The sequence below is a fragment of the Carcharhinus amblyrhynchos genome, chromosome 14 (assembly GCF_965287045.1).
Source record: "Carcharhinus amblyrhynchos chromosome 14, sCarAmb.v2.hapA, whole genome shotgun sequence".
Taxonomy (NCBI): Eukaryota; Metazoa; Chordata; class Chondrichthyes; order Carcharhiniformes; family Carcharhinidae; genus Carcharhinus; species Carcharhinus amblyrhynchos.
The window spans coordinates 62226723-62249212 of NC_137337.1; the positions used below are offsets into that span (position 1 = coordinate 62226723).

General features: G+C 42.4%; 1 protein-coding gene and 1 non-coding gene across 2 annotated transcripts in view; one reads left to right on the plus strand and one right to left on the minus strand.

Moving 5' to 3' along the window:
• Window positions 1-264: 264 nt before the first annotated feature.
• Window positions 265-22490, minus strand: part of gchfr (GTP cyclohydrolase I feedback regulator) — a 44179-nt gene continuing 21953 nt past the window's right edge. Inside the window, exons 2-3 of the mRNA XM_080202998.1 lie at window positions 14951-15045; window positions 265-1391 (exon numbers count right to left, since the gene is read on the minus strand). Coding sequence (XP_080059124.1) covers window positions 1256-1391; window positions 14951-15045 — 231 coding nt within the window. The 3' untranslated portion in view covers window positions 265-1255. The remainder of the gene's footprint in view (window positions 1392-14950; window positions 15046-22490) is intronic.
• LOC145352843 (U2 spliceosomal RNA) lies at window positions 10643-10842 on the plus strand. The gene has a single exon (XR_013888607.1). It is a non-coding gene; the product is annotated as a U2 spliceosomal RNA (small nuclear RNA).

Sequence of the window (22490 nt, forward strand, 5' to 3'; positions counted from 1 at the left end):
GCAGCAGCTGAGGTCAGTGAACATGACAGACTTACAGAACTGATCTCCTCTGGGAAACAGTTTCTCTGTGCTTACTCTTTCACAACCAATCATTTTATCAAATTTTCTCTCTTCTCTGTTTTAAGGAGAATAAACACAGGGTCAATCTATATCAGTCATTGTCAAAACCTTGTTTTATAAAACTTGAATTAGTAGGACTTGTAAATGATTTACAGTAGTTGTAATAGTGTGGCATACACAAAAATGACAGACAATGCCGATTCATTAAGTGATCATTCTTTTCTTTAATAGCTGTTCACTCAGGAGAACATTATGAAACTGAATAATGAATGTCAGCAGAAAAGATAAAATTTGCATTTAAATGATATCGTATCACATCAGAAAATGAATCACATACAATTCTATAACATGTTGTTCAACCACAGAGGGCATCAGGGAGAGTCTATTCATGTTGTCATTGAAAATTAACTAGCACTCCCAACAAGGATCACGGACTGATGAGTAGGAGTGGAACCTCTAGTTCACCGTCTCCTCCCTTGCTCCAGGTGTGGCCAACAGCAAAGGATTGATTCTGGGAATTTCCTACGCTAAACAGCTACTCAAGCTCTTAGAATCAGTTATATATTGTTCTAACCCTCGTAAGAAGCTCCTTGTTGCAATAGGATTGCAGCATTTGGGGGGGGGGGAAGGTGGTGGTGGCATTGGAGTTGAGTGGAATTCCAGTAGGACCACATCAGTTTCAAACTGCTTGTGTACTGGTGGTGCCAGCTTCTCTGTTAACTCTGTCTTCATTGTATCTTTCAGTGTGACAACGAGCCATTTGGATCTCTTGGTTTCAGTCAGTCACCGAGCTAGCTGATCTCAGGTGACCATTCGGGATTCTCAGTGACCAGTACTAGGAAAAGGGAATAATTAACCTGGAACCATGCTCTTGCTCACTACAGCATGCATGTAGGATGGTAGTAGTGTAGTCCTCTGATTATACAGTCTGCTTATCAATATGCACATGAGGATGGTTATATGGTGAGGTCTGAAATACTAACTATACCCCAACCAGAAAGCAAGAGTTAGCACCTTCTGCTGATACAGAAAGAAAAAAGAAGTTGGAGGCCTTCAGTGATTCCTCAGTCTTTGAAAAATTTCTAATGGAATGTAAATTGAATGCTAGTCTCTATGCAGTACATGTGATAATTGGGTTCTTCTCTCGATATCCAATAGTCTCTGATATTAATGCAATGGTAGAAATTCCATTTTGCTAAGATTTATCCAAAGCTTTGTGTAGACACCAGACTAGGGTCTGTCCCAAGCCAGTCATGCTGATCACATTATAGCCAATTGTCTCCAGTTTGTCCAGCACCATCCGTGGAGGGTATTTCACACGATACTCTGAACTGTGAATACAAATATGAATTAATCTCTGAATAATCTCTGAAATCAACTCCTCAATTTATTTTTTAAATCAATATTCACACTTGGAGATTTTTAGTTGTAAAATACATTCAATGAACGGGCCTCTTTTCATAGCACATTAGGTTGCTAAAGCTGTGACCAATTTCACCTCAAGATGAGCATCTAACTCCATGTGCATTCAATTACTAACATTGCCTCCTGCTACCCCCTACCACACACAGCCCATTTGCTCTGAGACCCTAATCAATGCCTTTATCACCTACAGCCACCATCATTCTACCACTCAACTGGCTGGGCTCCTGAGCCTCCACCTTCCATAAACCTCAGCTGCCTTTATCCCATCCTGCACTGTCCCCCTCATCTACCACATACGCCCCATGAACACCTCAAATTTAAAAGTTCCTATCCTGTAACAACCCACTCCTCTGCCCCCAATGTACCATTGCCTTATCCATCTTTATCGCTTTAATGATCCAGTGCTACAATTCCTCCAACCTGAATTCTGTATTTCTGTAAAAAAATAAATAGGCTGTTGAAGTTTTCCATCTTGTAATCATCAGGCCAGACAAAGAATTCCAACTCTCGAAGGGACCAACATTTTATATGCATGAGAAGAGGGCAGTAATTAGTTGACAAGTGGATTCAATGGTAGAGGCCTTTTCATGGAGAATGCATGAGAGGAATAGCTAACTGCCAAGCCTTTATTTAAATTCAAACTAGGCAAGTTGACTCTGGTCCAAGTTAGTCAAACCAGGTTGGTCAAGGCAGCCTTAAGGAAGAGTTCATAGAACGTATCCATGATAGCTTCCTTGAACAGTATGTAATGGAACCTACGCGGGAGCAAGCTATCCTAGATCGGGTCTTGTGTAATGAGACAGGAATGATCATACTGTTATGGATCACATAGTGGTTGAATTTAAAATACAGATGGAGCATGAGAAGGTAAAATTCAATACCAGTGTTTTGTACTTAAAGGAGACCACAAAGAGATGAGGGAGGCATTGGCTAAGGTAGAAGAGCAAAAACTTTATGGTGGGATAATTGAGGAACAGTGGATGACTTTCAAAGTCCTCAGCAAAAGTATATACCAGTGATAAGAAAGGACTGTGGAAAAAGAGATAATCAGCCATGGATATCTAAGGAAATAGAGGAGGGTATCAAATTGAAAGAAAATGCATACAAAGTGGCAAAGATTAGTGGGAAACAAGAGGATTGGGAAACAAGAGGATTGGGAAACTTTTGAACGTCAACAGAAAGCCATGAAAAAAGCTATAAAGAAAGGTAAGATAGATTGTGAGAGTAAACTAGCTCAGAATAGATAAAAATAGCAAAAGTTTCTACAAATATATAAAATGAAAAAGAGTGGCTAAAGTAAACACTGTTCCTTCAGAAGATGATAAGGAGGATGTAATAACTGGAAATGAGGAAATGGCTGAGGCATTGAACAGGTATTTTGTGTCAGTCTTCACAATGGAATACACAAATAACATGCCAAAAATTGATGTCAGGAAAGCTATGGCAGGTGAGGAGCTAGAAATCATTATCAAGAAAGAGGTAGTGTTGGACAAGCTAATAGGGCTAAAGGTAGACAAGTCTCGTAGCCCTAATGGAATGCATTCCAAAGTACTAAAAGAGATGGTGGGAGAAATAGCAAATGCACTAGTGGTAATTTACCAAAATTTGCTGGACTCTGGAGTGGTTCCTGCAGATTGGAAAACAGCTACTGTAAAAGAGGAAAACAAAAGGCTGGTAACTATAGGCTGGTTAGCTTAACTTTTGTAGTAGGGAAAATGCTTCAATCTATCATCAAGGAAGAAACAGCGAGATATCTGGATATGAATTGTCCCATTGGTAAGACACAGCATAGGTTCATGAAGAGCAGGTCACGTTTGACTAATTTGGTGGAATTCTTTGAGAACATTACATGTGCAGTGGACAATGGGGAACCTGTGGATGTGGTGTATCTGGATTTCCAGAAGGCATTTGACAAGGTGCCGCACCAAAGGCTGCTGCATAAGATAAAGGTGCATGGTGTTATGAGTAATGTATTAGTATGGATAAAGGATTGATTAACTAAACAGAAAGCAAAGAGTGGGGGTAAATGGGTGTTTTTCTGGTTGGCCATCAGTGACTAGTGGTGTGCCTCAGGGATCCGTGTTGGGATCGCAATTGTTTACATTCTACAGAGATGATCTGGAGTTGGGGACAAAGTGTAGTATGCCAAAATTCAGAGATGACATTAAGATGAGTGGCAGAGCAAAGTGTGCAGGGGATGCTGGAAGTCTGCAAAGGGATATAGATAGCGGGCAAGGGGCTGGCAGATGGAGTACAATGTTGATAAATGTGAAGTCATCCATTTTGGTAGGAACAACAGCAAAATGGACCATTATCTAAATGGTAAAAAACTGCAGCATGCTGCTGTGCAGAGGGACCTGGGTGCCCTTGTGCAGGAATCTCAAGGAGTTGGTTTGCAGGAGCAGCAGGTAAATTAAGAGGGCAAATGGAATTTTGTCCTTCATTGCTAGAGGGATGGAGATTAAAAACAGCAAGATTATGTTGCAACTGTATAAAGTGCTGGCAAGACCACACGTGGAGTACTTGTATAGTTTTGGTCTCCTTCCTTGAGGAAAGGTATACTGGTGCTGGAGTGGGGTGCAGAGGATATTCACTAGGTTGATTTCAGAGTTGAGGGGGTTGGCTTATGAGGACAGACCGAGTAGACTGGGGCTATAATCATTGGAATTCAGAGGTATGAGGGTAGATCTTATAGAAACATATCAGATTATGAAGGGAATAGATAAGATAAAAGCAGGAAAGTTGTTTCCACTGATGGCTGAAACTAGCACTATGGTGCATAGGCTTAAAATAAGGGCTGAGTTGAGGAGGAACAATTTCACATAACGGGTTGTGAATCTGTGAAATTGCCTGCCCAATGAAGTAGTTGAGGCTACCTCATTGAATGTTTTTAATGCAAGGATAGATACATTTTTAAACAGTAAAGAAATTAAAGGTTATGGTGAGCAGACGGGTAAGCGCAGTCATGATCTTATTGAATGGAGGAGCAGGCTCAAGGGGCCAGATGGCCTATTCCTGCTCCTAGTTTTTAAGTCCTTATGAATGACTATCCCCCAACCTTTAGTTGAAAAACGTGCAATGTGTGGACACATTGTTTGCAAATGATAGGTTCCTATTTGTGAATATATGTAGCTTGCAGCATGTGTAAGAGACTCCCCACTGTGAACCTGATTAATAATCTTAAATTATTTGTTAGTATCATTTTTAGCACAATTGGGATCATTGTCATTCGTAGAATCACATCCAAGTCATGGCTAGTTGAATACGGTAAAAAGTCTGACAACACCAGGTTTAAGTCCAACCGATTTATTTGATAGTAAACTCACAAGCTTTCAGTGTTTGTCCCTTCGTCAGGTGAATGGAGAGTTCTGGCCTCAGACAGAGCATATAAAGCACAGACAGTTTACCAACGCCGGCATATCCACACCATAGTTGAATACGGTCAGTGTTTTGCATGTTGCAAACAGCCAAAGGGATGTGTTTTTTGATATGATCCACCCAATTGTAGAAATGAAGGGCCTGACATCACACCAGCACTGAAATTCGTACACTACATTACTCAACTGTGTGGTAGCATAGCTGTTTTTTGGCTTGATGGCATCATCCTGTTAGTGGCAAAGACCATTTGTGTTGCTACTGTATAGGCTGGCTTCTACTGTTGCTCAAATTTTTGAGACACTTTTCCTTTCCAAGGTAATTGGACATAAACCAGGCACTTTTCAGGATCAAAAGTGGCAGGTAGCCTTAGGCTCTTTCATGAGTTTGCATGATATTCAGCAAGCAGTGATCTGAGTGGGCTAGCCATTAGCCTGCTGGATAGCTCTGCACCCTATTTTGACATCAAAATTGCACAGAGCAAATGGCTTCGGCCCTATTTACAAAGTTTCAGAAAAGACCAATCTTAAGGCATGTGGGACAGTAGGAATCCCAACAAACACACTGACCAATGAAGGTGGGCTTGAGTAGATAAGAGCAGAGCACTCATTAGCCGATCTCTCAAAAAGAGGAAATATAGCTCGTTTGATTGTTCTATTTCAAACATAAATTTGAGCACAGGATAGAGCCCATTAAGGTATGAGCAGAAATTCTTACATGCAGCTGCAGGTCTAAATAGAGCAAACACGGCAGCTATATATGGACATATGCAAGGGCTAGGAGGCCAGGGTCATCCTATTGACTATTCAGTTCTTCTGGAAACTGATGAAGATATTAGCAAGCTGGGCCTTGAAGGGATCGCATGGCAATACCAGCTATGGGGGCATACATGGTGTCATTAAACTGAATTGTGCAGGTTGCTGCATTCATTAAGTTCAATGCACATACATTCAAATAAAGTGTCAGGCCACTCTGGATTGACTTCCACTCCCCACTAATCCACTTTGAAATGTCCTACAGAAACAAAGGCATCAAGAAACTGGAACCAGAATTCCTGGAATCATTCCAGCTATGTGATTGAGTGGAGATCAACAGAGAGGTCATGAAGAATGTAGCTAGCTTGGGGAGAGAACATTTTTCTTCATCATATCATGAAAGCAGACAAAAGAGAAAATAAACTGGAAAGTTACAGCAAAGTGACAAGAATGTAGAGAACTAGCTCAGCTGAAGTAGCAAAGGAGCAGGCTTGGGCAAAAGTTCAAATGCTCAAGAATACAGGCCAAAGGGTTCAAATTGGGCAAAGTGCCAATAACTTAGCCAGTCTATTCCCCAACACACTTCATCCCTGTGATACAGCTGGTCTCATTTCATTTGCCATGCTCTTCAGCACATCTTGTATACTACAGGAGTCAGTCTGACTGGCAATCAGGTAAATGACTATGACAAGGACACAATGAGACATGGGGACCATAGATCAACTCTCTTATGTTTGGAGTTCTTGAAGGGTGTGGTCTTTCTCCCCTGTTGTGACATGGCAAGTGAAAGGTCATTGAACAAAGGGTGGAGCAACAGAGGCAGCACGGTGCCAAGGACCCAGATTTAATTTTGGCCATGGGTGACTGTATGCAGTTTCCACACGTTCCCCATGTTTGCATGGGTTTCCTCTGAGTGCTCCAGTTTCCTCCCACAGTTCAAAGATGTGCAGATTAGGCTGATTGCTAAATTGCCCCTTAATGTCAGGGGGAACTAACAGAGGTTACGGCGATAGGGGCTGGGTGGGATCATTGTCAGTGCACGCTCGATGGGCTGAATGGTCTCCTACACTGTAAAGGTTCTATGATTCTATTTTCTGCTCTTATTTCATTTCCAACCTACCTGTCCTGGGGATTTGAACTTGGCTCTTCACAAGCTCATGTATTTTCCCTTAGAGGTTTTGCCTGCTTGAGTAGAGATACCTTTCTTGTGAAAAACTGCATCCTGGGCTGCTTCAATGTGTTAATAGTTTGCTAGCATAGCTAAATCTGCTGTAATGGATCTCTCGAAGTTTGGGAGCTCCTTAAACCGAACTGTTGTCAGAATACATTGGTAGTGGGCAATCAATTCCATTATTCACCTGACCTTGTCATTTGTTCATGGTTGGATTTAGGAGCCATAAATGACCTCCTAGTGGACAGGTGGATCAGACTCACAGCAACAGCCAGTACACTGAATGTATGGTTTACAAGCCCTCTATACACAGGATCTGGTCAGATGAGGAAGATCGCAACAGACACTGAAAGACGCCCTTGTAAGAACAGGATATGACGCTCAATGCATCAATCGACATTTCCGATGTGCTAGTGAAAAACTGCACAGGCCTCCTCAAAAGGCAAACATGGGACATGGCGGACAGGGTACCCTTCATTGTCCAGTACTTCCCTAGAGTGGAAAAACTACGACATCTTCTCCGGAGCCTTCAACATATTATCAATGAAGATGAACATTTCACCAAGGCCATTCCCACACCTCCACTACTTGCTTTCAAACAACCGCACAACCTCAAACAGACCACTGTACACAGCAAACTACCCAGCCTTCAGGAAAACAATGACCACAACACCACAAAACCCTGCCAAAGCAACCTCTGCAAGACATACCGGATCATCGACATGGATGCCATCATCTCATCTGAGAACACCATCCACCAGCTACATGGTACATACTCTTGTGACTCAGCCAACATTGTCTACCTGATACACTGCAGGAAAGGATGTCCCGAGGCATGGTACATTGGCAAGACCATGCAGACGCTACGACAACAGATGAATGGACACCGCTCAACAATCACCAGGCAGGAGTGTTTCCTTCCTGTCAGGGAATATTTCAGCAGTCAAGGGCATTCAGTCTCAGATCTTTGGGTAAGCGTTCTCCAAGGCAGCCTTCATGACACACAACAGCGCAGAATCACTGAGCAGAAACTGATAGCCAAGTTCTGCACATGAGGACAGCCTCAACCGGGATCTTAGGTTCATGGCACACTATCCATAACTCCCATGACTTGGCTGGGTTTGCAAAATCTCACTAACTGTCCTGGATGGAGACAATTCACACCTTTTTAATCTGTGCTTAATCCTCTCGTCACTCACATTGTCTGCATCTGTTAAGACTCACATTCCAACCATTATCTTGTATTGAGTTTGTCTACTGTTTGTGAACTAAGCTTGTGTTATCAAATAACCTGTTGGATTTTAACCTGGTGTTGTGAGACTACTTACTGTAACTGTCGACAAGGTTGACATGAATATTTTGTTGCGATTGAAGTTTAGAGAGGTAAGTAAAAGAGAAAAAGACATTTATATATGGCTCTTTTCGTGACCAACAGACATCTCAAAAATCTTTACAGGCAGTTAAATATTTTTTGAAGTGTAAACACTTGTATAGCAGGAAACACAGCAGCCAATAGGCGTATAGCAAAATCCCACAAACAGCAATCTGATAATGACCCAATAATCTGTTTTTATAATGCTGATTGAGGGATAAATACTGGCCAGTACAGCAGGGATAACTGATTACATATATACATCTGACTGTAACTTCGGTCATTTAAAACTGAAGTGCATAGAAATTTCTTCTTGCAGAAGATGGTGAATCTCTGGAATTCTCTGGTCCAAAGCATAGTGGAGGTTGTATTATTTGAAGTATTTTAAGTGGAGGTAGATAAATATTTGATGGATTGAAGAAGAGGATTATGGGGAAGTGGTACAGTGAAGGAATTGAGGCTGGCATAGATCAGCTGTGATCATATTGAATTGCGGGGCAGGTTGAGGGCCTGGTGACCTACTTCTGCTTCTATTTCTTGTGTCCTTTGTGTACATACTCACCTACTCCCAATAACCTTTTACCCCCTTGCTAGTCAAGAATCTATCTAACTCTGCCTTAAAAATATTCAAAGACTGTATCCACTGCCTTTGAGAAACAGAGTTCCAGAGACTCATGATCCTCTGAGAAAAAGCATCTCCCCTCATCTCTATCTAAAATGAGCAATGCCTTATTTTAAAACAGTGACCCCAGTTCTAGATTTTCCTACAAGAGGAAACATCCTCTCCAAAGCCACCCTGTCAATCCCCCTCAGGATAAAAAGCTCAGATCAAGTTGGCTATTTCTCTTCTAAACTCCAGTGGAACTCAAACCTAACCTTCCCTCATAAGATAACCCGTCCATTCCTGGTATTAGTCTAGTCAAACTCTGAACTGCTTCTAATACATCTTTCTTTAAGTAAAGAGACCAATACGGTACTTCAGCAGTGGTCTCATTAATGCCCTGTACAACTGAAGCATAACCTCCCTACTCTCATAACCTAATCAATTCTCTTCACAATAAACGATAACAGTCATTCGGCTTTTCTGTACCTCTATACCAGCGGTCTTCAACCAGTGTGCCGTAGTGGAGCCAATGACAAACAGACACACGTACGCATACACACACACACATGCGCACACACACAATAATCCACATCCCAACATTTCCCAGAGTCGGGTGGAATCTATAAATTGAATCATTTGAGGTGAGCCAATCTATAAAGAATGAAATTTCAGGCAGGCTGTAAATAGAGATATTTTAGCAAATAGGCAGCGTGGCGAGTGTGAAACTCCAGCAATTTTAGCAAATTGTATCGACTAGACAATGAGGAGAATGGGCCATGTAAGAAACGTGACTTCAGGGAGTGGACTTATGCTGTAAAGGATGAGGCTTCAGTGAGGAGAGATGGACTTGTTAGATCACTTTGACAACTTGTCACAAGCCTAGCACTTTCCTCCATATCTGCACAAAGACTAAAAAACAATGATCTTGAAAAACTGTTGGAAGAAGGACTAACATAATAAAAATCCTTGACCCCTGATGAACAGCTCTTACTGCCAAAGGCCAGAGAAGGTGAACTGATGTAGGTTATTCTGTGAAGTACAGATGAGGTAATTATGGTTTTTCATTATATATAACACAAGTATTATTTAAATTGAGGTGGGGAAATGAGACAAGTTAAAGGAGAAATTATGCAGTGAGATGATGAGTTCAGTCAGATGGAGGTGTGGTGGTGGTGGATGGGGATTGTTCAGGCCTCTGTTCAAAGAAATGAAGAGCCCTCAGACCGTCCTGGTGTGGTTGTTATCGCTGGCTCTCTATTTAGCCCCAACTGCTATCCCCCTTTCCAATCACACGCACATATAAATTTCATTCTATTTCCAGTTTTCTTTAGCTCTGACCAAGAGCCATCCAGACTCAATGCTGGCTTTGTTCTCCCTCCAAGGTGTTATCATACCTGCTGAGATTTTCCAGAATTTTCTGTTACTGTATGATTTAAAGTATATTTTAAGTATATTTCACATTCAAGTAAATCAGACTACATAGAGAGAAATTTCTTTAATTTAATTAGCGCACATTGTCGCCTTCGTGACCAATTATTTCCACGATGAAAAAATGTTATAATAAAGGCAATGCTGTGTATCCAAAGACAAATATTAATCCTCTCATGTGTGAAATTGAATCAGACATTAAAACAGCAACAAAAAAAATCTGGCAGTGATCTTGCATATTCCTTCTTTGCAATCTATGCTCCACCAATTTGCTAAAATGACAAGTTTTAAATATCAAGATCTACAGATAGATGCTCCAGGCTATGAAAAAAATCAAATAAAACCTTAGCTGCATTCAAAATGGGTTCCACTCACAAGTCAGTAATGTGCAGGCATGTGGAATTAACTCAGAATAGGATACCAAAAGAGGAAATGCTGGAAAATCTTGACAGGTCGCTTCTCGGCCTTTTGGCTAAGATCAAGTGTAGTGTCGACATGCTGTGCTTGGTTGAAGTCATTAGGTTACATTTCAGCTTCATTTGAAGCAAATTTTTAAAAGCGGCACCTCAGCCTTTTGGCTAATATGCAAATTAGATCAAGCCTTGGATGAGGAGCTATGCCTACTCCAATCAGCTTGGATCATGTAGATTAAGGCCAAGACAGGAGGTGAGAGCCCTGTCTTGTCAGCTTGGATCAGGAATGTCTCAACTTGTTGAGACTCTGAATTGGATTTGATTGGATTGAATTGGAATAAAAACAAAAAAAAACTCAGCAGGTCTGGCAGCATCTGCAAGGAGAGAAAAGAGCTGACGTTTCGAGTCCAGACGACCTTTTGTCAAAGGGCTTTGCTGAGATTTTCCAGCATTTTCTCTTTTGGTTTCAGATTCCAGCATCCGCAGTAATTTGCTTTTATTCAGAGAATAGGATAGCTGCTGACTAGTTTTTTAAAATTTATCCCATCACTGTAAACAGTAGTCACATTTAATTGGTACCTTAGGGGTAACAGCCCTTTTCAATGTTACTGGACAACTGAATGCAGCAGGACGGAATCTGAGGCAACTCCAATTTGGGAAGAGTGCAGAACCAATCAACTCAGAAGCAGGCCTGACAGCCAAAAGCTCAGTTTTTTTTAAGCAATCCTGGAGTAGCTACAATATACCGGCACTCCACGAAATCTTTATAGATGAAAACCATTCCTTATATTTCTCCTGGGCTCAGAAGAACAAAATTAACCCATGCTCTGCCCTGGAAAAAAACATCAAGAATCCTACTATTATTTGTGTGTTGACTCATTCCAACACTATTTGTCTTTGGATCCACAGCATTGCCTTTATTACATAAGAACATAAGAAATAGGAGCAGGAGTAGGCCAACTAGCCCTTCGAGCCTGCCCCGCCATTCAATAAGATCATGGCTGATCTGTCATGGCTCAGTTCCACATTCCCGCCCTCTCCCCATAACCCTTAATCCCCTCTCTTATCAAAAACCCATCAACCCGCGTCTTAAAAATATTTAGCAAGGTAGCCTCCACCACTTCAACGGGCAGAGAATTCCAGAGATTCACCACCCTTTGAGTGAAGAAGTTCCTCCTCAACTCCATTCTAAACCGCCCCCCCCCCCCTTTATCTTGAGGCTGTGCCCCCTAGTCCTACTATCCTTTCTGAGCGGGAAGAGTCTCTCCACCTCTATCCTATCCATCCCATTCATCATCTTATACGTCTCAATGAGATCTCCCCTCATTCTTCTAAACTCTAACGAGTACAAGACTAATTTATTCAGCCTCTCCTCATAGCTCAACCCCCTCAACTCCGGCATCAGCCTAGTAAACCTCCTCTGCACTCCCTCCAAGGCCAAAATATCCTTGCATAAGTACGGCGCCCAAAACTGCACACAGTACTCCAGCTGCGGCCTCACCAATGCCCTATACAGCCGCAGCAAGACCTCCCTACTTTTATATTCAATCCCCCTCGCGATGAAGGCCAGCATCCCATTCGCCTTCCTGACCACCTGCTGCACCTGCAAGCTGGGTTTTTGCGACTCATGCACAAGGACCCCAAGGTCCGTCTGCACCGTCGCCTGCTGCAGTTTTTCTCCACGTAAGTAATAATCCTTCCTACCATTATTCCTACCAAAGTGGACCACCTCGCACTTGCCAACATTAAATTCCATTTGCCATTTCCTGGCCCATTCGCCCAGCCTATCTAGATCCTTCTGCAGACTCTCACCACCCTCCGCACAATTTGCCTTTCCACCAATTTTGGTGTCATCAGCAAATTTCGACACCCTACACTCGGTTCCCTCCTCCAGATCATCTATATAAATGGTAAATAGCTGAGGCCCCAGCACCGACCCCTGGGGCACTCCACTAGTCACCAACCGCCAATCCGAATAGCACCCATTGACCCCCACTCTCTGCCTCCTATTTGACAACCAGTCCTCTATCCACGCTAACACCCTACCCCCATTACATTTTTCACTGTGGAAATATTTGGTCACAAAGGCGACAATGTGCAATGTGTGTGAATTAAATTCAGAAAATTTCTCGGTGTTAGTATGTACGGTCTGGTTACTCGTTCCAACACTAATGATTTACCCACCAAGATTTTGCAAAATCTTCGAAGAGAATGGAGATGTAAAGATGTGAAACTTTAAGGAAAGTGGATAATTTGGGGGGGGAAAAAAGGGGAAGTGGGTAATTTGGGGGGAAAAAAGGGGAAGTGGGTAATTTGGGGGGGAAAAAAGGGGGAAGTGGGTAATTTGGGGGAAAAAGGAAAAAAAAGTGGGTAATTTGGGGCATCAGAGAAGATAGCAATGTGTTAAAGGATGATATCAATGAAGAGTGCACATATTTCAGAACGGGCAGCAAGGCTCTAAAGAGGTTTCAACACAGTGTGGGATTGAAAGAGTGAAACTTCATCAAGCAGAGTGGGACTGTACAGGACAAGGTGTCAGCGAGCTGAGAGGGGTGGAATTCAACGAGGAAGCTGAAGTGCAAGCATGAAGCTTCAGCAAAAAGAACCAGCCAGAGTAGCAGGATTTTGGTGTGGAGAGCGGGGATTTAAATAGAGCATGTCCACTAGAATCTAAGTGGGTGCACAGTGGAATTGTTTGTCTCATTGAAGTGTGCCACGAAAAGGTTGGAAACCACTGTGTACAAACTTTTAGTGATTCATGCACTAGAACACCCAGATTCCTGTATGATCTCTCACAATTTAGCTAATAAGCTTCTTTTTAATCTTCCTGTCAATTTTACATTTGCCCACATTATACTCCATTTGCAAGATTTTTGCCCACTCACTTAACCCATCTCTCTTTGTAGCTTCCTTACATCCTCATCATAATTACTTACCTATCTTTGTGTCATCAGAAAATTTAACTACCATACCTTCAATCTCTTCATCCAAGTCATTTACATAAATTGTAAAAAGTTGAGGCTCCTTTGGCACACAACACGTCACATTTTGTCAATCAGAAAATAACCCACTTATGTCAACTCTGTTTCTAATTAACCAGCCAATTTTCAATCCACGCCAATATGTTATCTCCTATACCATGAGCTTTAATAACCTTTGATGTTGCCTCTTATCAAATCTCTTCTGGGAATCTAAGTACAGTACATCCACTGGCTCCTCTTTATCCACAGCACATGTGATTCCTTCAAAGAACTCCAATAAATTGGTTAAACATGATTTTCCTTTCACAAAACCATGTTGACTCGGCCTGATTGCCTAGAATTTTTCCAAGTGCCCTGTTATAACATCTTCAATAACTGCTTCTAGCATTTTCCCTATGACAGATGTTACACTAATTGCTGTGTGGTTTCCTGCTTTCTGTCTCCCTCACTTTTTTAGATGAAAGAGTTGCATTTGCTATCCTCCAATCTAATGGAACCTTTCATGAATCTAGCAAATTTTGGAATATTAAAAACAATACATCAACTATCCTATTAGCCACTTCTTTCAAGACTTTAGGGTGAAGTCCATCCAGACCCGAGGATTCGTCAGCCTACGGGAGCTTTACTCATTGGAATTCAGAAGAATGAGGGGAGATCTTATAGAAAAATAAGATTATGAAGGGAATAGATAAGATAGAAGCAGGGAAGTTGTTTCCACTGGCAGATGAAATTAGAACAAGGGGGCATAGCCTCAAATTAAGGGGAAGCAGATTTAGGACTGAGTTGAGGAGGAACTTCTTCACACAGTTGGGATTTAAGTCTTTTTTTGGGTGGGGAAGAGCTTGAGCCTCTTTACACCAGTTTAAAATCAACTGTTATTGATGCATCTCACTCACAGAAACAAACAGAAAATGTTTAACAGAGTTTATAATTTGTCTTGCTCGACTGAATTCTGAGTCCAACCCCAACAGCCGCTGGCAACGCTGGGAAACAGCACAATGCCAAAAAGTTCTTCATAATTAATTGGGCAGCAAGCAGACACAGAGAGGGGGGGGAATTGATAGGTTAATGGTTTGTGCCATGGAGTGTAGGGGCAAGATATTATCTCTGAGAAATTCTGGTGAGATAAAAGAGCAAAAGCCTCCTCCAACAGAAAAAGGGGAGAAAAAAAAAAATCACCAACAACAACCTCTCTCACACCATTGCTGTGCCGGGCTGGGCCATTAGTAGAATTTGGCAATGAACCAGCTCTCAGTTGCGGTATGGAAAGAACTAAGACTTGGGATAAAATATACTTTTAAAAAACAATGAGCAGAAGATATATATATTTGCCCTGTTTCATGGTGCTCTGATGCAACCTACTTACAAGTTATTTCCTAATGCCGTGGTTTTCTCAGCTCCAAGGTAATTCATAAGGTCCTCATCTGAATGCTCGTCCCCCACAATCGTGGGCCCAGTTTCCTGTAAAACAGAGATATCCTGTATTATGACCTTGTAAACACCTTGACACTTAGTTCATTTTCTCTCACCTCACCAAGATCTCAGCAAAGCACAGCAATGGGTGTAATCAACCCAAACAATACCCAAAAATATAACCCCTACCCCTACACAGTGCAAACTGTTTTGAGATATTCCCCACACTTAACACACCCATAACTCTATGCAAAAAACACAGATACTCCAATCCCTGACAGTTGATACTCCATTTTGTGAAAGCACCACCCATATTTCACCATCCCTTCACTCTGCCAGTGACATCTAGGTGTGACTCATCATCACATTGCAATAACTAGGGGACATAAAGTTATTACCCAAGAATATAAATGAGAATTTTTTAAATCTGAGGATTGTTAGGATATGGAATTCCCTGCCAGAAACGGTGACAGAAGCAAAATTCAAAAGAGCTTTAAGAGTGAATGACATCTGTTAAAAATCTAGGGTTCTCCAAGCCGCTCCTGCAATCACTGCAGATAGCAGATAAATGGATAACACTCAATGGGAGTGAGTCACTTGTTTATGGAGTGGTTTCACTCATGCTGAGAAAGACAGGTTAACTCTGCTTCCATTGAAGAGAGAGATTTATTCTACCCTTTATACTCCATTCCCTTTAATGGAAGGCCAACATTCCATTTGCCTTCCAACTACCTGCTGAACTTTCATGTTAGCTAGTTGTGATTTACGCACGAAACCCCCAATCCATCGGTGCTGCATTTTCTGCAGTCTTTCTCCATTTAAACAATACTCAGCTCCTTTGTTCTTTCTATCAAAGTACATATTTTCACATTTTCCTGCATTACATTCCATTTGCCAAGATTTTGCCAACTCACCTAACCTGTCTATATTCCTCTACGGACTGTGTCATCCTCACCATTTGCTTCCCACCTATTTTTGTGACATCCACAATTTCGGCAATAGTACATTCACTTCCCTTGTCCAAGTCATTTATATTGCAAATAATTATGTCCCCAGCACAGATCCTTGTGACATTCAACTAGTTATAGGTTTCCACCCTGAAAATGCACATTTCATTTTAACTCTGTCTTCTTTCAGTTAGCCAATCCTCTACCCATGTTAATACAATACCCACAACACCAAGGGCTCTTATTTTATTAAGTACCTTTTTGATCATATACTTTTTGAAAATCCAGGTATATTACATCCACTAGTTCTCCTTTATCCTATTTGTTACCATCGCAAAGAATTCTAATAAATTTGTTAGGTATGATTTCCCTTTCATGAAGAAACCATGCTGAGTCTGCTTGATCTTATTATGTATTTTTAAATGCTCTGCTATTACATCCGTTATAATGGGCTGTAAAATTCTCACAACAACAAAAGTTAACTCGCCTATAGTTACTTGTTCTTTTCCTCTCTGTTTTTGAATGAAGGTGTTACATTGGCTGTTTTCCAATCCCCTGGAACTTTTTCCAGAATTTAAGCATTCTTGGAAGATTACTATGTGTCTCAGTAAAATCACCTTTCAAACTTTTAAACTCCAATGAATGCAGGACCAACCGACTCAACCTCTCCTCATAAGAAAATTCCTCCACACCTGGGAGCAACCTAGTGAACCTTTTCTGGACTGCTTCTAATGCATCCATCATCTCCATTGCTACTTCCTTTAATATCCTAGGATGCAATTCAAAAGATCCAGGGAATTTATTGACCTTTGGCCCTTTTAGTTCCCCTAGTACTTATTCTCCAGTGATTGTTATTGTATTTCTGTCATCCAGCCCCATTCAATTCTGCCCCTTGATTTAGTATTTTTGGCTGTCTTCCACTGTAATGCAAAGTATTTATTTAATTCACCTGGCATCTCCTGATTTGCTATTATTTCCCCAGTCTCATTCTCCAAGGATGCATGTTCACTTTATATATTTAAAGGAGCTCTTGATGTCGTTTTTAATATTACTTGCTAGTTTACCTAGTCCCTCTATTTTTTTTGATTATCTCTTGTTGGTTTTAAAGCTTTCTCAATCCTCTGGCTTACCATTAACCTTTGCCACATTATGGTACAAATTTTCCCATTCTGACCACCGTGGCAATCGTAGCGGGTGAGGTGCGGACCATGGAAAAGTCTGTAGACCTTAGATGGAATTTTCCAGTTTCAGGGTGAGCACAGCTGGCATATCCCGCCCGAGATGCTTTTTTCTTTCAGTTTAATACTGTCCTTAATTTCATTGGTTAACCATGGTTGATTCATCCCCTTGCTAGAATCCTTCTTCCTCACTGGGATAAAACTTAGTTGAATCATTAACTATTTTCAAAAACATTACTGATAACCATCTTTCCTGCTAAACTCCTTTCCCAATCCACTCCAGCCATCTCTGCTCTCATTCCTGTACATTGGACAGGATTTTCTGGCTGTGCTTGCCCAAAACCAGAAAATCCCACCTGAGGTCAAGGGATCTTCGCATGGTCCTTCCATCGTGGGCAGGACATGAAAATTCCCCCCATTACCCTTATTTAAATGCAGCAGTCTAGGAACAGACCAAAGCTTCTCACACTGAAACTGAATCATTTCAATCTGGTGACTCCAGCTGGAAAACACATTTGTGTGATGATCAGCCAAGCTATCCGTGGCTGGGTCACACATATATGAAGATTGTTTGAATAAGGTATAGGTGGGCTAGCAGCAATCTGAGCCCACACAAGTCAAGCAACCCAGGCAAAATAGAATGGGGAAAACACAGTTTCTAGCATGGGTTCAATCTTACTTTCTAATTGTCACACAAACATTACACAGTTCACGGTTTTTGTCATCTCACATGAGTTTAACTACTGGAAATTTCTTCTTTACGCCTTCTTTTACAGAGTTAGGGTGGTAGAATTTCTGCCTTTTCTCTTTTACTTCTGTGGAAGTTCCAGCCTGTACTAGGGCAGTTCCACAATCAGGAGTATTGATCCAAGACAATGCCTTTTATGTACAAGTCTAGATAGTGATTACATTCCGCCATGGGTGGGGGGGGGTGCAACACTGCCATGCTCAATTTTGTCTTCATTCAGCATTCACACTTGACAACAGGGAATTGCCAGAAAGCAATCAGCAGCAGGAACACTGGCTTATTCTCTACTCCAAGTTCCTGCCATATTAAAATCACCACAATGATGCCTGAGCTGTGACTGACTAGTGTGTATAAAGCAAATCTTGGATTGGCTTGTTGCATGCAAGGTTAAAGGCAGAAAAGTTAAACTTATTGACCCTCATAGGATTGATCTGAGAGATCGAGAGCAACCCACTTGGAGATAATGTGCAACTTTCTATTAGAAAACTCCACCATGATTAATTTTGGAACATTTTATAAATCTAATCATCAGATCTCAGGACATGCTTTATTAAGTTCGAGGTCACTTCCATCAAGACTGAGAGTGGGGAGATAACATACTGTAGGTAAAATTAGTATAGAAGTAATTCAGTCTGAACGAGTATGCCACTGCGGTAACTGACTTCATTAATAAGTGTGTAGAACACTATGTGCCAAAGAAGCAAATCCATGTGTTCCCCAGCTGCAAACCATGGATGAACAGGGATACCCACTGCTTGCTGAAGTCCAGGTCTGAGGCGTTCAAGTCAGGTGACAGTGACCTATACAAGAAAATCAGATGCGATCCAAGGAGATCCATCAAAGACGTCAAAGACAATACCGGACCAAGCTAGAGTCACAGGCTAGCCACATCGACTATGCAAGGTCTGCAAAACATAACAGGCTACAAGATGAAAGCATGTAAAGTCACCAGCTCCAACACATCCCTCCCTAATGAGCTCAATGCATTCTATGCCCATTTTCAGCAAGAGGTCAGCGAGAGCATGCCCTCCACCCTAGAAGCCCTGGATGAACCTGTATCTGGGGTCAACACAGCAGATGCCAGAGCAGCTTTCTTGAAGGTAAGCCCATAGAAAGCAACTGGTCCGGATGGGATACCCAGACATGCACTCAGATCTTGAACAGGTCAGCTGGCGGAGGTATTCACAGACATCTTTAACCTCTTTTTATAACAATCTCAGGTCCCTATCTGCTTCAAGAAGACGATCATCATCCTGGTACCTAAGAAAAACCAAGCAGCATGCCTTAATGACTATCGGTCAGTGGCTCTGACATCCATCATTATGAAGTGCTTCGAAAGGTTAGTCACGGCACAAATCAATTCCAGCCTCCCGGACTGCCTGGATCCACTACAGTTTGCCTAACTACAACAGGTCCACAGCAGATGCCATTTCCCTGGCCCTGCACTCAACCCTGGAACACCTAGATAAACAAGGATATGTCAGACTCCTATTTATTGACTACAGCTTAGCCTTCAATACTATTATTCCCACAAAACTCAACTCCAAACTCCATGGCCTGGGCTTCGGCACCTCTCTCTGCGGCTGGATCCTGAACTTTCTAACTCAGACCACAGTCAATAAGGAAAAGGCAACAGCACCTCCTCCATGATCATCTTCAACACCAATGCCCCACAAGGCTATGTTCTCAGCCCCCTACTATACTCCTTATACACCTATGACTGTGCAGCCAAATTCCCCTCCAATTCAATTTTCAAGTTTGCTGACGACACCACAGAGGTGGTCGGATCTCAAACAATGACGAGACAGAGTACAGGCATGAGGAAAAGAATCTGGTGAACTGGTGCGGCAACAATAATCTCTCCCTCGATGTTAACAAAATGAAGGAGATCATCATAGACATTGAGAAGCGTAAAGGAGAACATGCCTCTGTCTACATCAATGGGACAAAGGAGAAAAGGGTCAAGAGCTTCAAGTTTTTAGGTGTCCAGATCACCAACAACCTGTCCTGGTCCCCCCATGCTGACACTATAGTTAAGAAAGCCCATAACACCTCTGCTTTCTCAGAAGACTAAGGAAATTTGGCATGTCAGATAGGACTCTCACCAACTTTTACAGATGCACCATAGAAAGCATTCTTTCTGGTTGTATCACAGCTTAGTATGGCTCCTCTTCTGCCCAAGACTGCAAGGAACTACAAAAGGTTGTGAATATAGCCCAATCCATCATGCAAACCAGCCTCCCATCCACTGACTTTGTCTACACTTCTCACTACCTTGGCAAAGCAGCCAGCATAATTAAGGACCTCACGCACTCTGGACATTCTCTCTTCCACCTTCCTTCGGGAAAAAGATACAAAAGTCTGAGGTCACATACCGATCAATTCAAGAACAGCTTCTTCCCTGCTGTTGTCAGACTTTTGAATGGACTTACCTTGCATTAAGTTGATCTTTTTCTACACCCTAGCTATGACTGTAACACTACATTCTGCACTCTCTCACTTCCTTCTTTATGAATGGTATGTTTTGTCTGTATAGCATGCAAGAAACAATACTTTTCACTGTATGTTAATGCATGAGACAATAATAATTCAAATCAAATGAAGCAGCGTGTTACATAATGGTTGAATGATGAATAAAGGGATTATAATGATGAATATTGGGGTCAGTGCTACAAAGAAGAACTTGTAATTTTCTGCCAGTTTTTAAGGAAATGAGGTTCCCTCCTATTTGTGGATCTCAAAGACATATTTTACAGAAAAATACTGCCTAGCACCTTTTTAAAAAGTTTCATAGACTAACCACTAACATTATGAACTGCTCCCTGTGAAATCTCAGGATAGTATCAGCCAGTCATACAGGCAGTGTTCAATTCAGACAATAATTCATCCATTACTGGTTCACGTCTGTTAAAAAAGACATAGGCCTGAAATTCAAGTTCCCCACACCGACAGGTTTTTAGACAGCAGCAGGAGCATGAATTTGAAGGAACGGGATTCCTTCTGGGTTCCTGCCTGCCCCAACTGTAATGAATTTAACGAGGCCCATAATATGGGCCTCTTAAAATAAGGGTTACCAGATTAAGGCAATTATGGCTTGTCTAATCAGGGAGTCTGGTACGTGTACAAAATGTGGAGTGTCAGGTTTACTGGCAATCCAGGTTTATATTCTGTATGAGGAAGTGCCTGTCTAAGTGTTGCTTATTCAGGGGATGCCATCCTGACAAAACACTTAGACCATTTGAAAGCATTAAATTCTCAGGCTGTTCAGGAACAAGCAGCGCCCGGTACATTGGGAGCCTCAGAAAGACTTCCAGGACCCACTGGCTCCCGGTCTGTTTCCAGACATTGGAACCTCTGAGCCCGAGGCTGAGTCTACTCCCTTACTACCCGAAGAAGTGAGTGAACCGGTTCCTGTGTGCTCTGGACAGAACAGACAAGCACCAGTTTTCTACATCGGATGCAGAGTTTGAGGAAATGGACCCGGCACCTAAACATGTCAAGAGATTCTTGAGGCAAGCGAACCGCCAACATTCCTTGCACTTCAAGGGGAAAGGATGTAATGATTTTAACAAGGTCCATAATTCGGGAGCCCTGCCTGTGTATCTGATGTGAATTGTCAGGGTTACTAGCACACCAGCTTTATACCCTGTATGAGGGAGTACCACAGGCTGTATGGGGTGTCAGAGAGAGGTAGTACCTCTGATGGGGGAACATGTCACATCCTTTACAGGGCGGTTTGTCCACCCTTTGTCCCCATCTGGCACTCAGCTCTCACCTGTGGCTCCCCATAGCTGTTTGCACGTGACAGCGGCCACATCTCGGGCAACAGCTTCAACAAGCCAGCTAAACCAGGTGAGGCTAGCCGACTGGTCTCAACCCTCGGTGAGATAGGGAGATGTCTGTCCCAGCGTGTGGAGACAGAGTCCGGTAGATTGAGCGGACGAGACCAATGGAAGGACCAACGGTCAAGAAGACAGTCTCTGCAAGCGTCGAGGAATGCAAAGAACAGGACGAGACATAAAAGATGTCCTGGTCATCCACTGCGCCAGGTCCCATCTCCAGCCGTCTTGACTCTTGTCTTACCACTGGATCCAGATGGGAATTGGGAAGAGGGAGTGAGGCTGATGATGCGCAACTCTCCCTCACTTTAATCCAAATCAAGCACTAGTCTCGATGCTGTCATTGTCATCGTCCTGTGGCAATGGGCGAGCAATGAAGCAGCAGGTGTAGATACACTGGGAGCCGTAGTCACGGATCTGCACATAGACGGCTTAGGTCTAATGGTTGTTTTCCGCTGACTGAAGCAGCAGTGAAACTCGGCGCCTACCTGGGCGACTGAGCAGTCCTTTTCAAGAACGCACTGTTCACCTCCGTAGAATGAGGAAGGCACTAGAAAAGGTGCCCTAAACAATGCCTGCTTCACTACACCTTGGCCAGTTTACCGCAGCTGGTGGAGATCCCATCTTGCGGTCGAACAAACAAAACAAAACACAAGGTGACACCGCTCACTGTTGGCACTTGGAATGTGTGCACGCTTCTGGACAACCCTACAGCAGACAGACCCCAGAGAGAAGAACAGCCTTAGTTGCCAGAGAGCTTGCAAGATACAACATTTTTCAC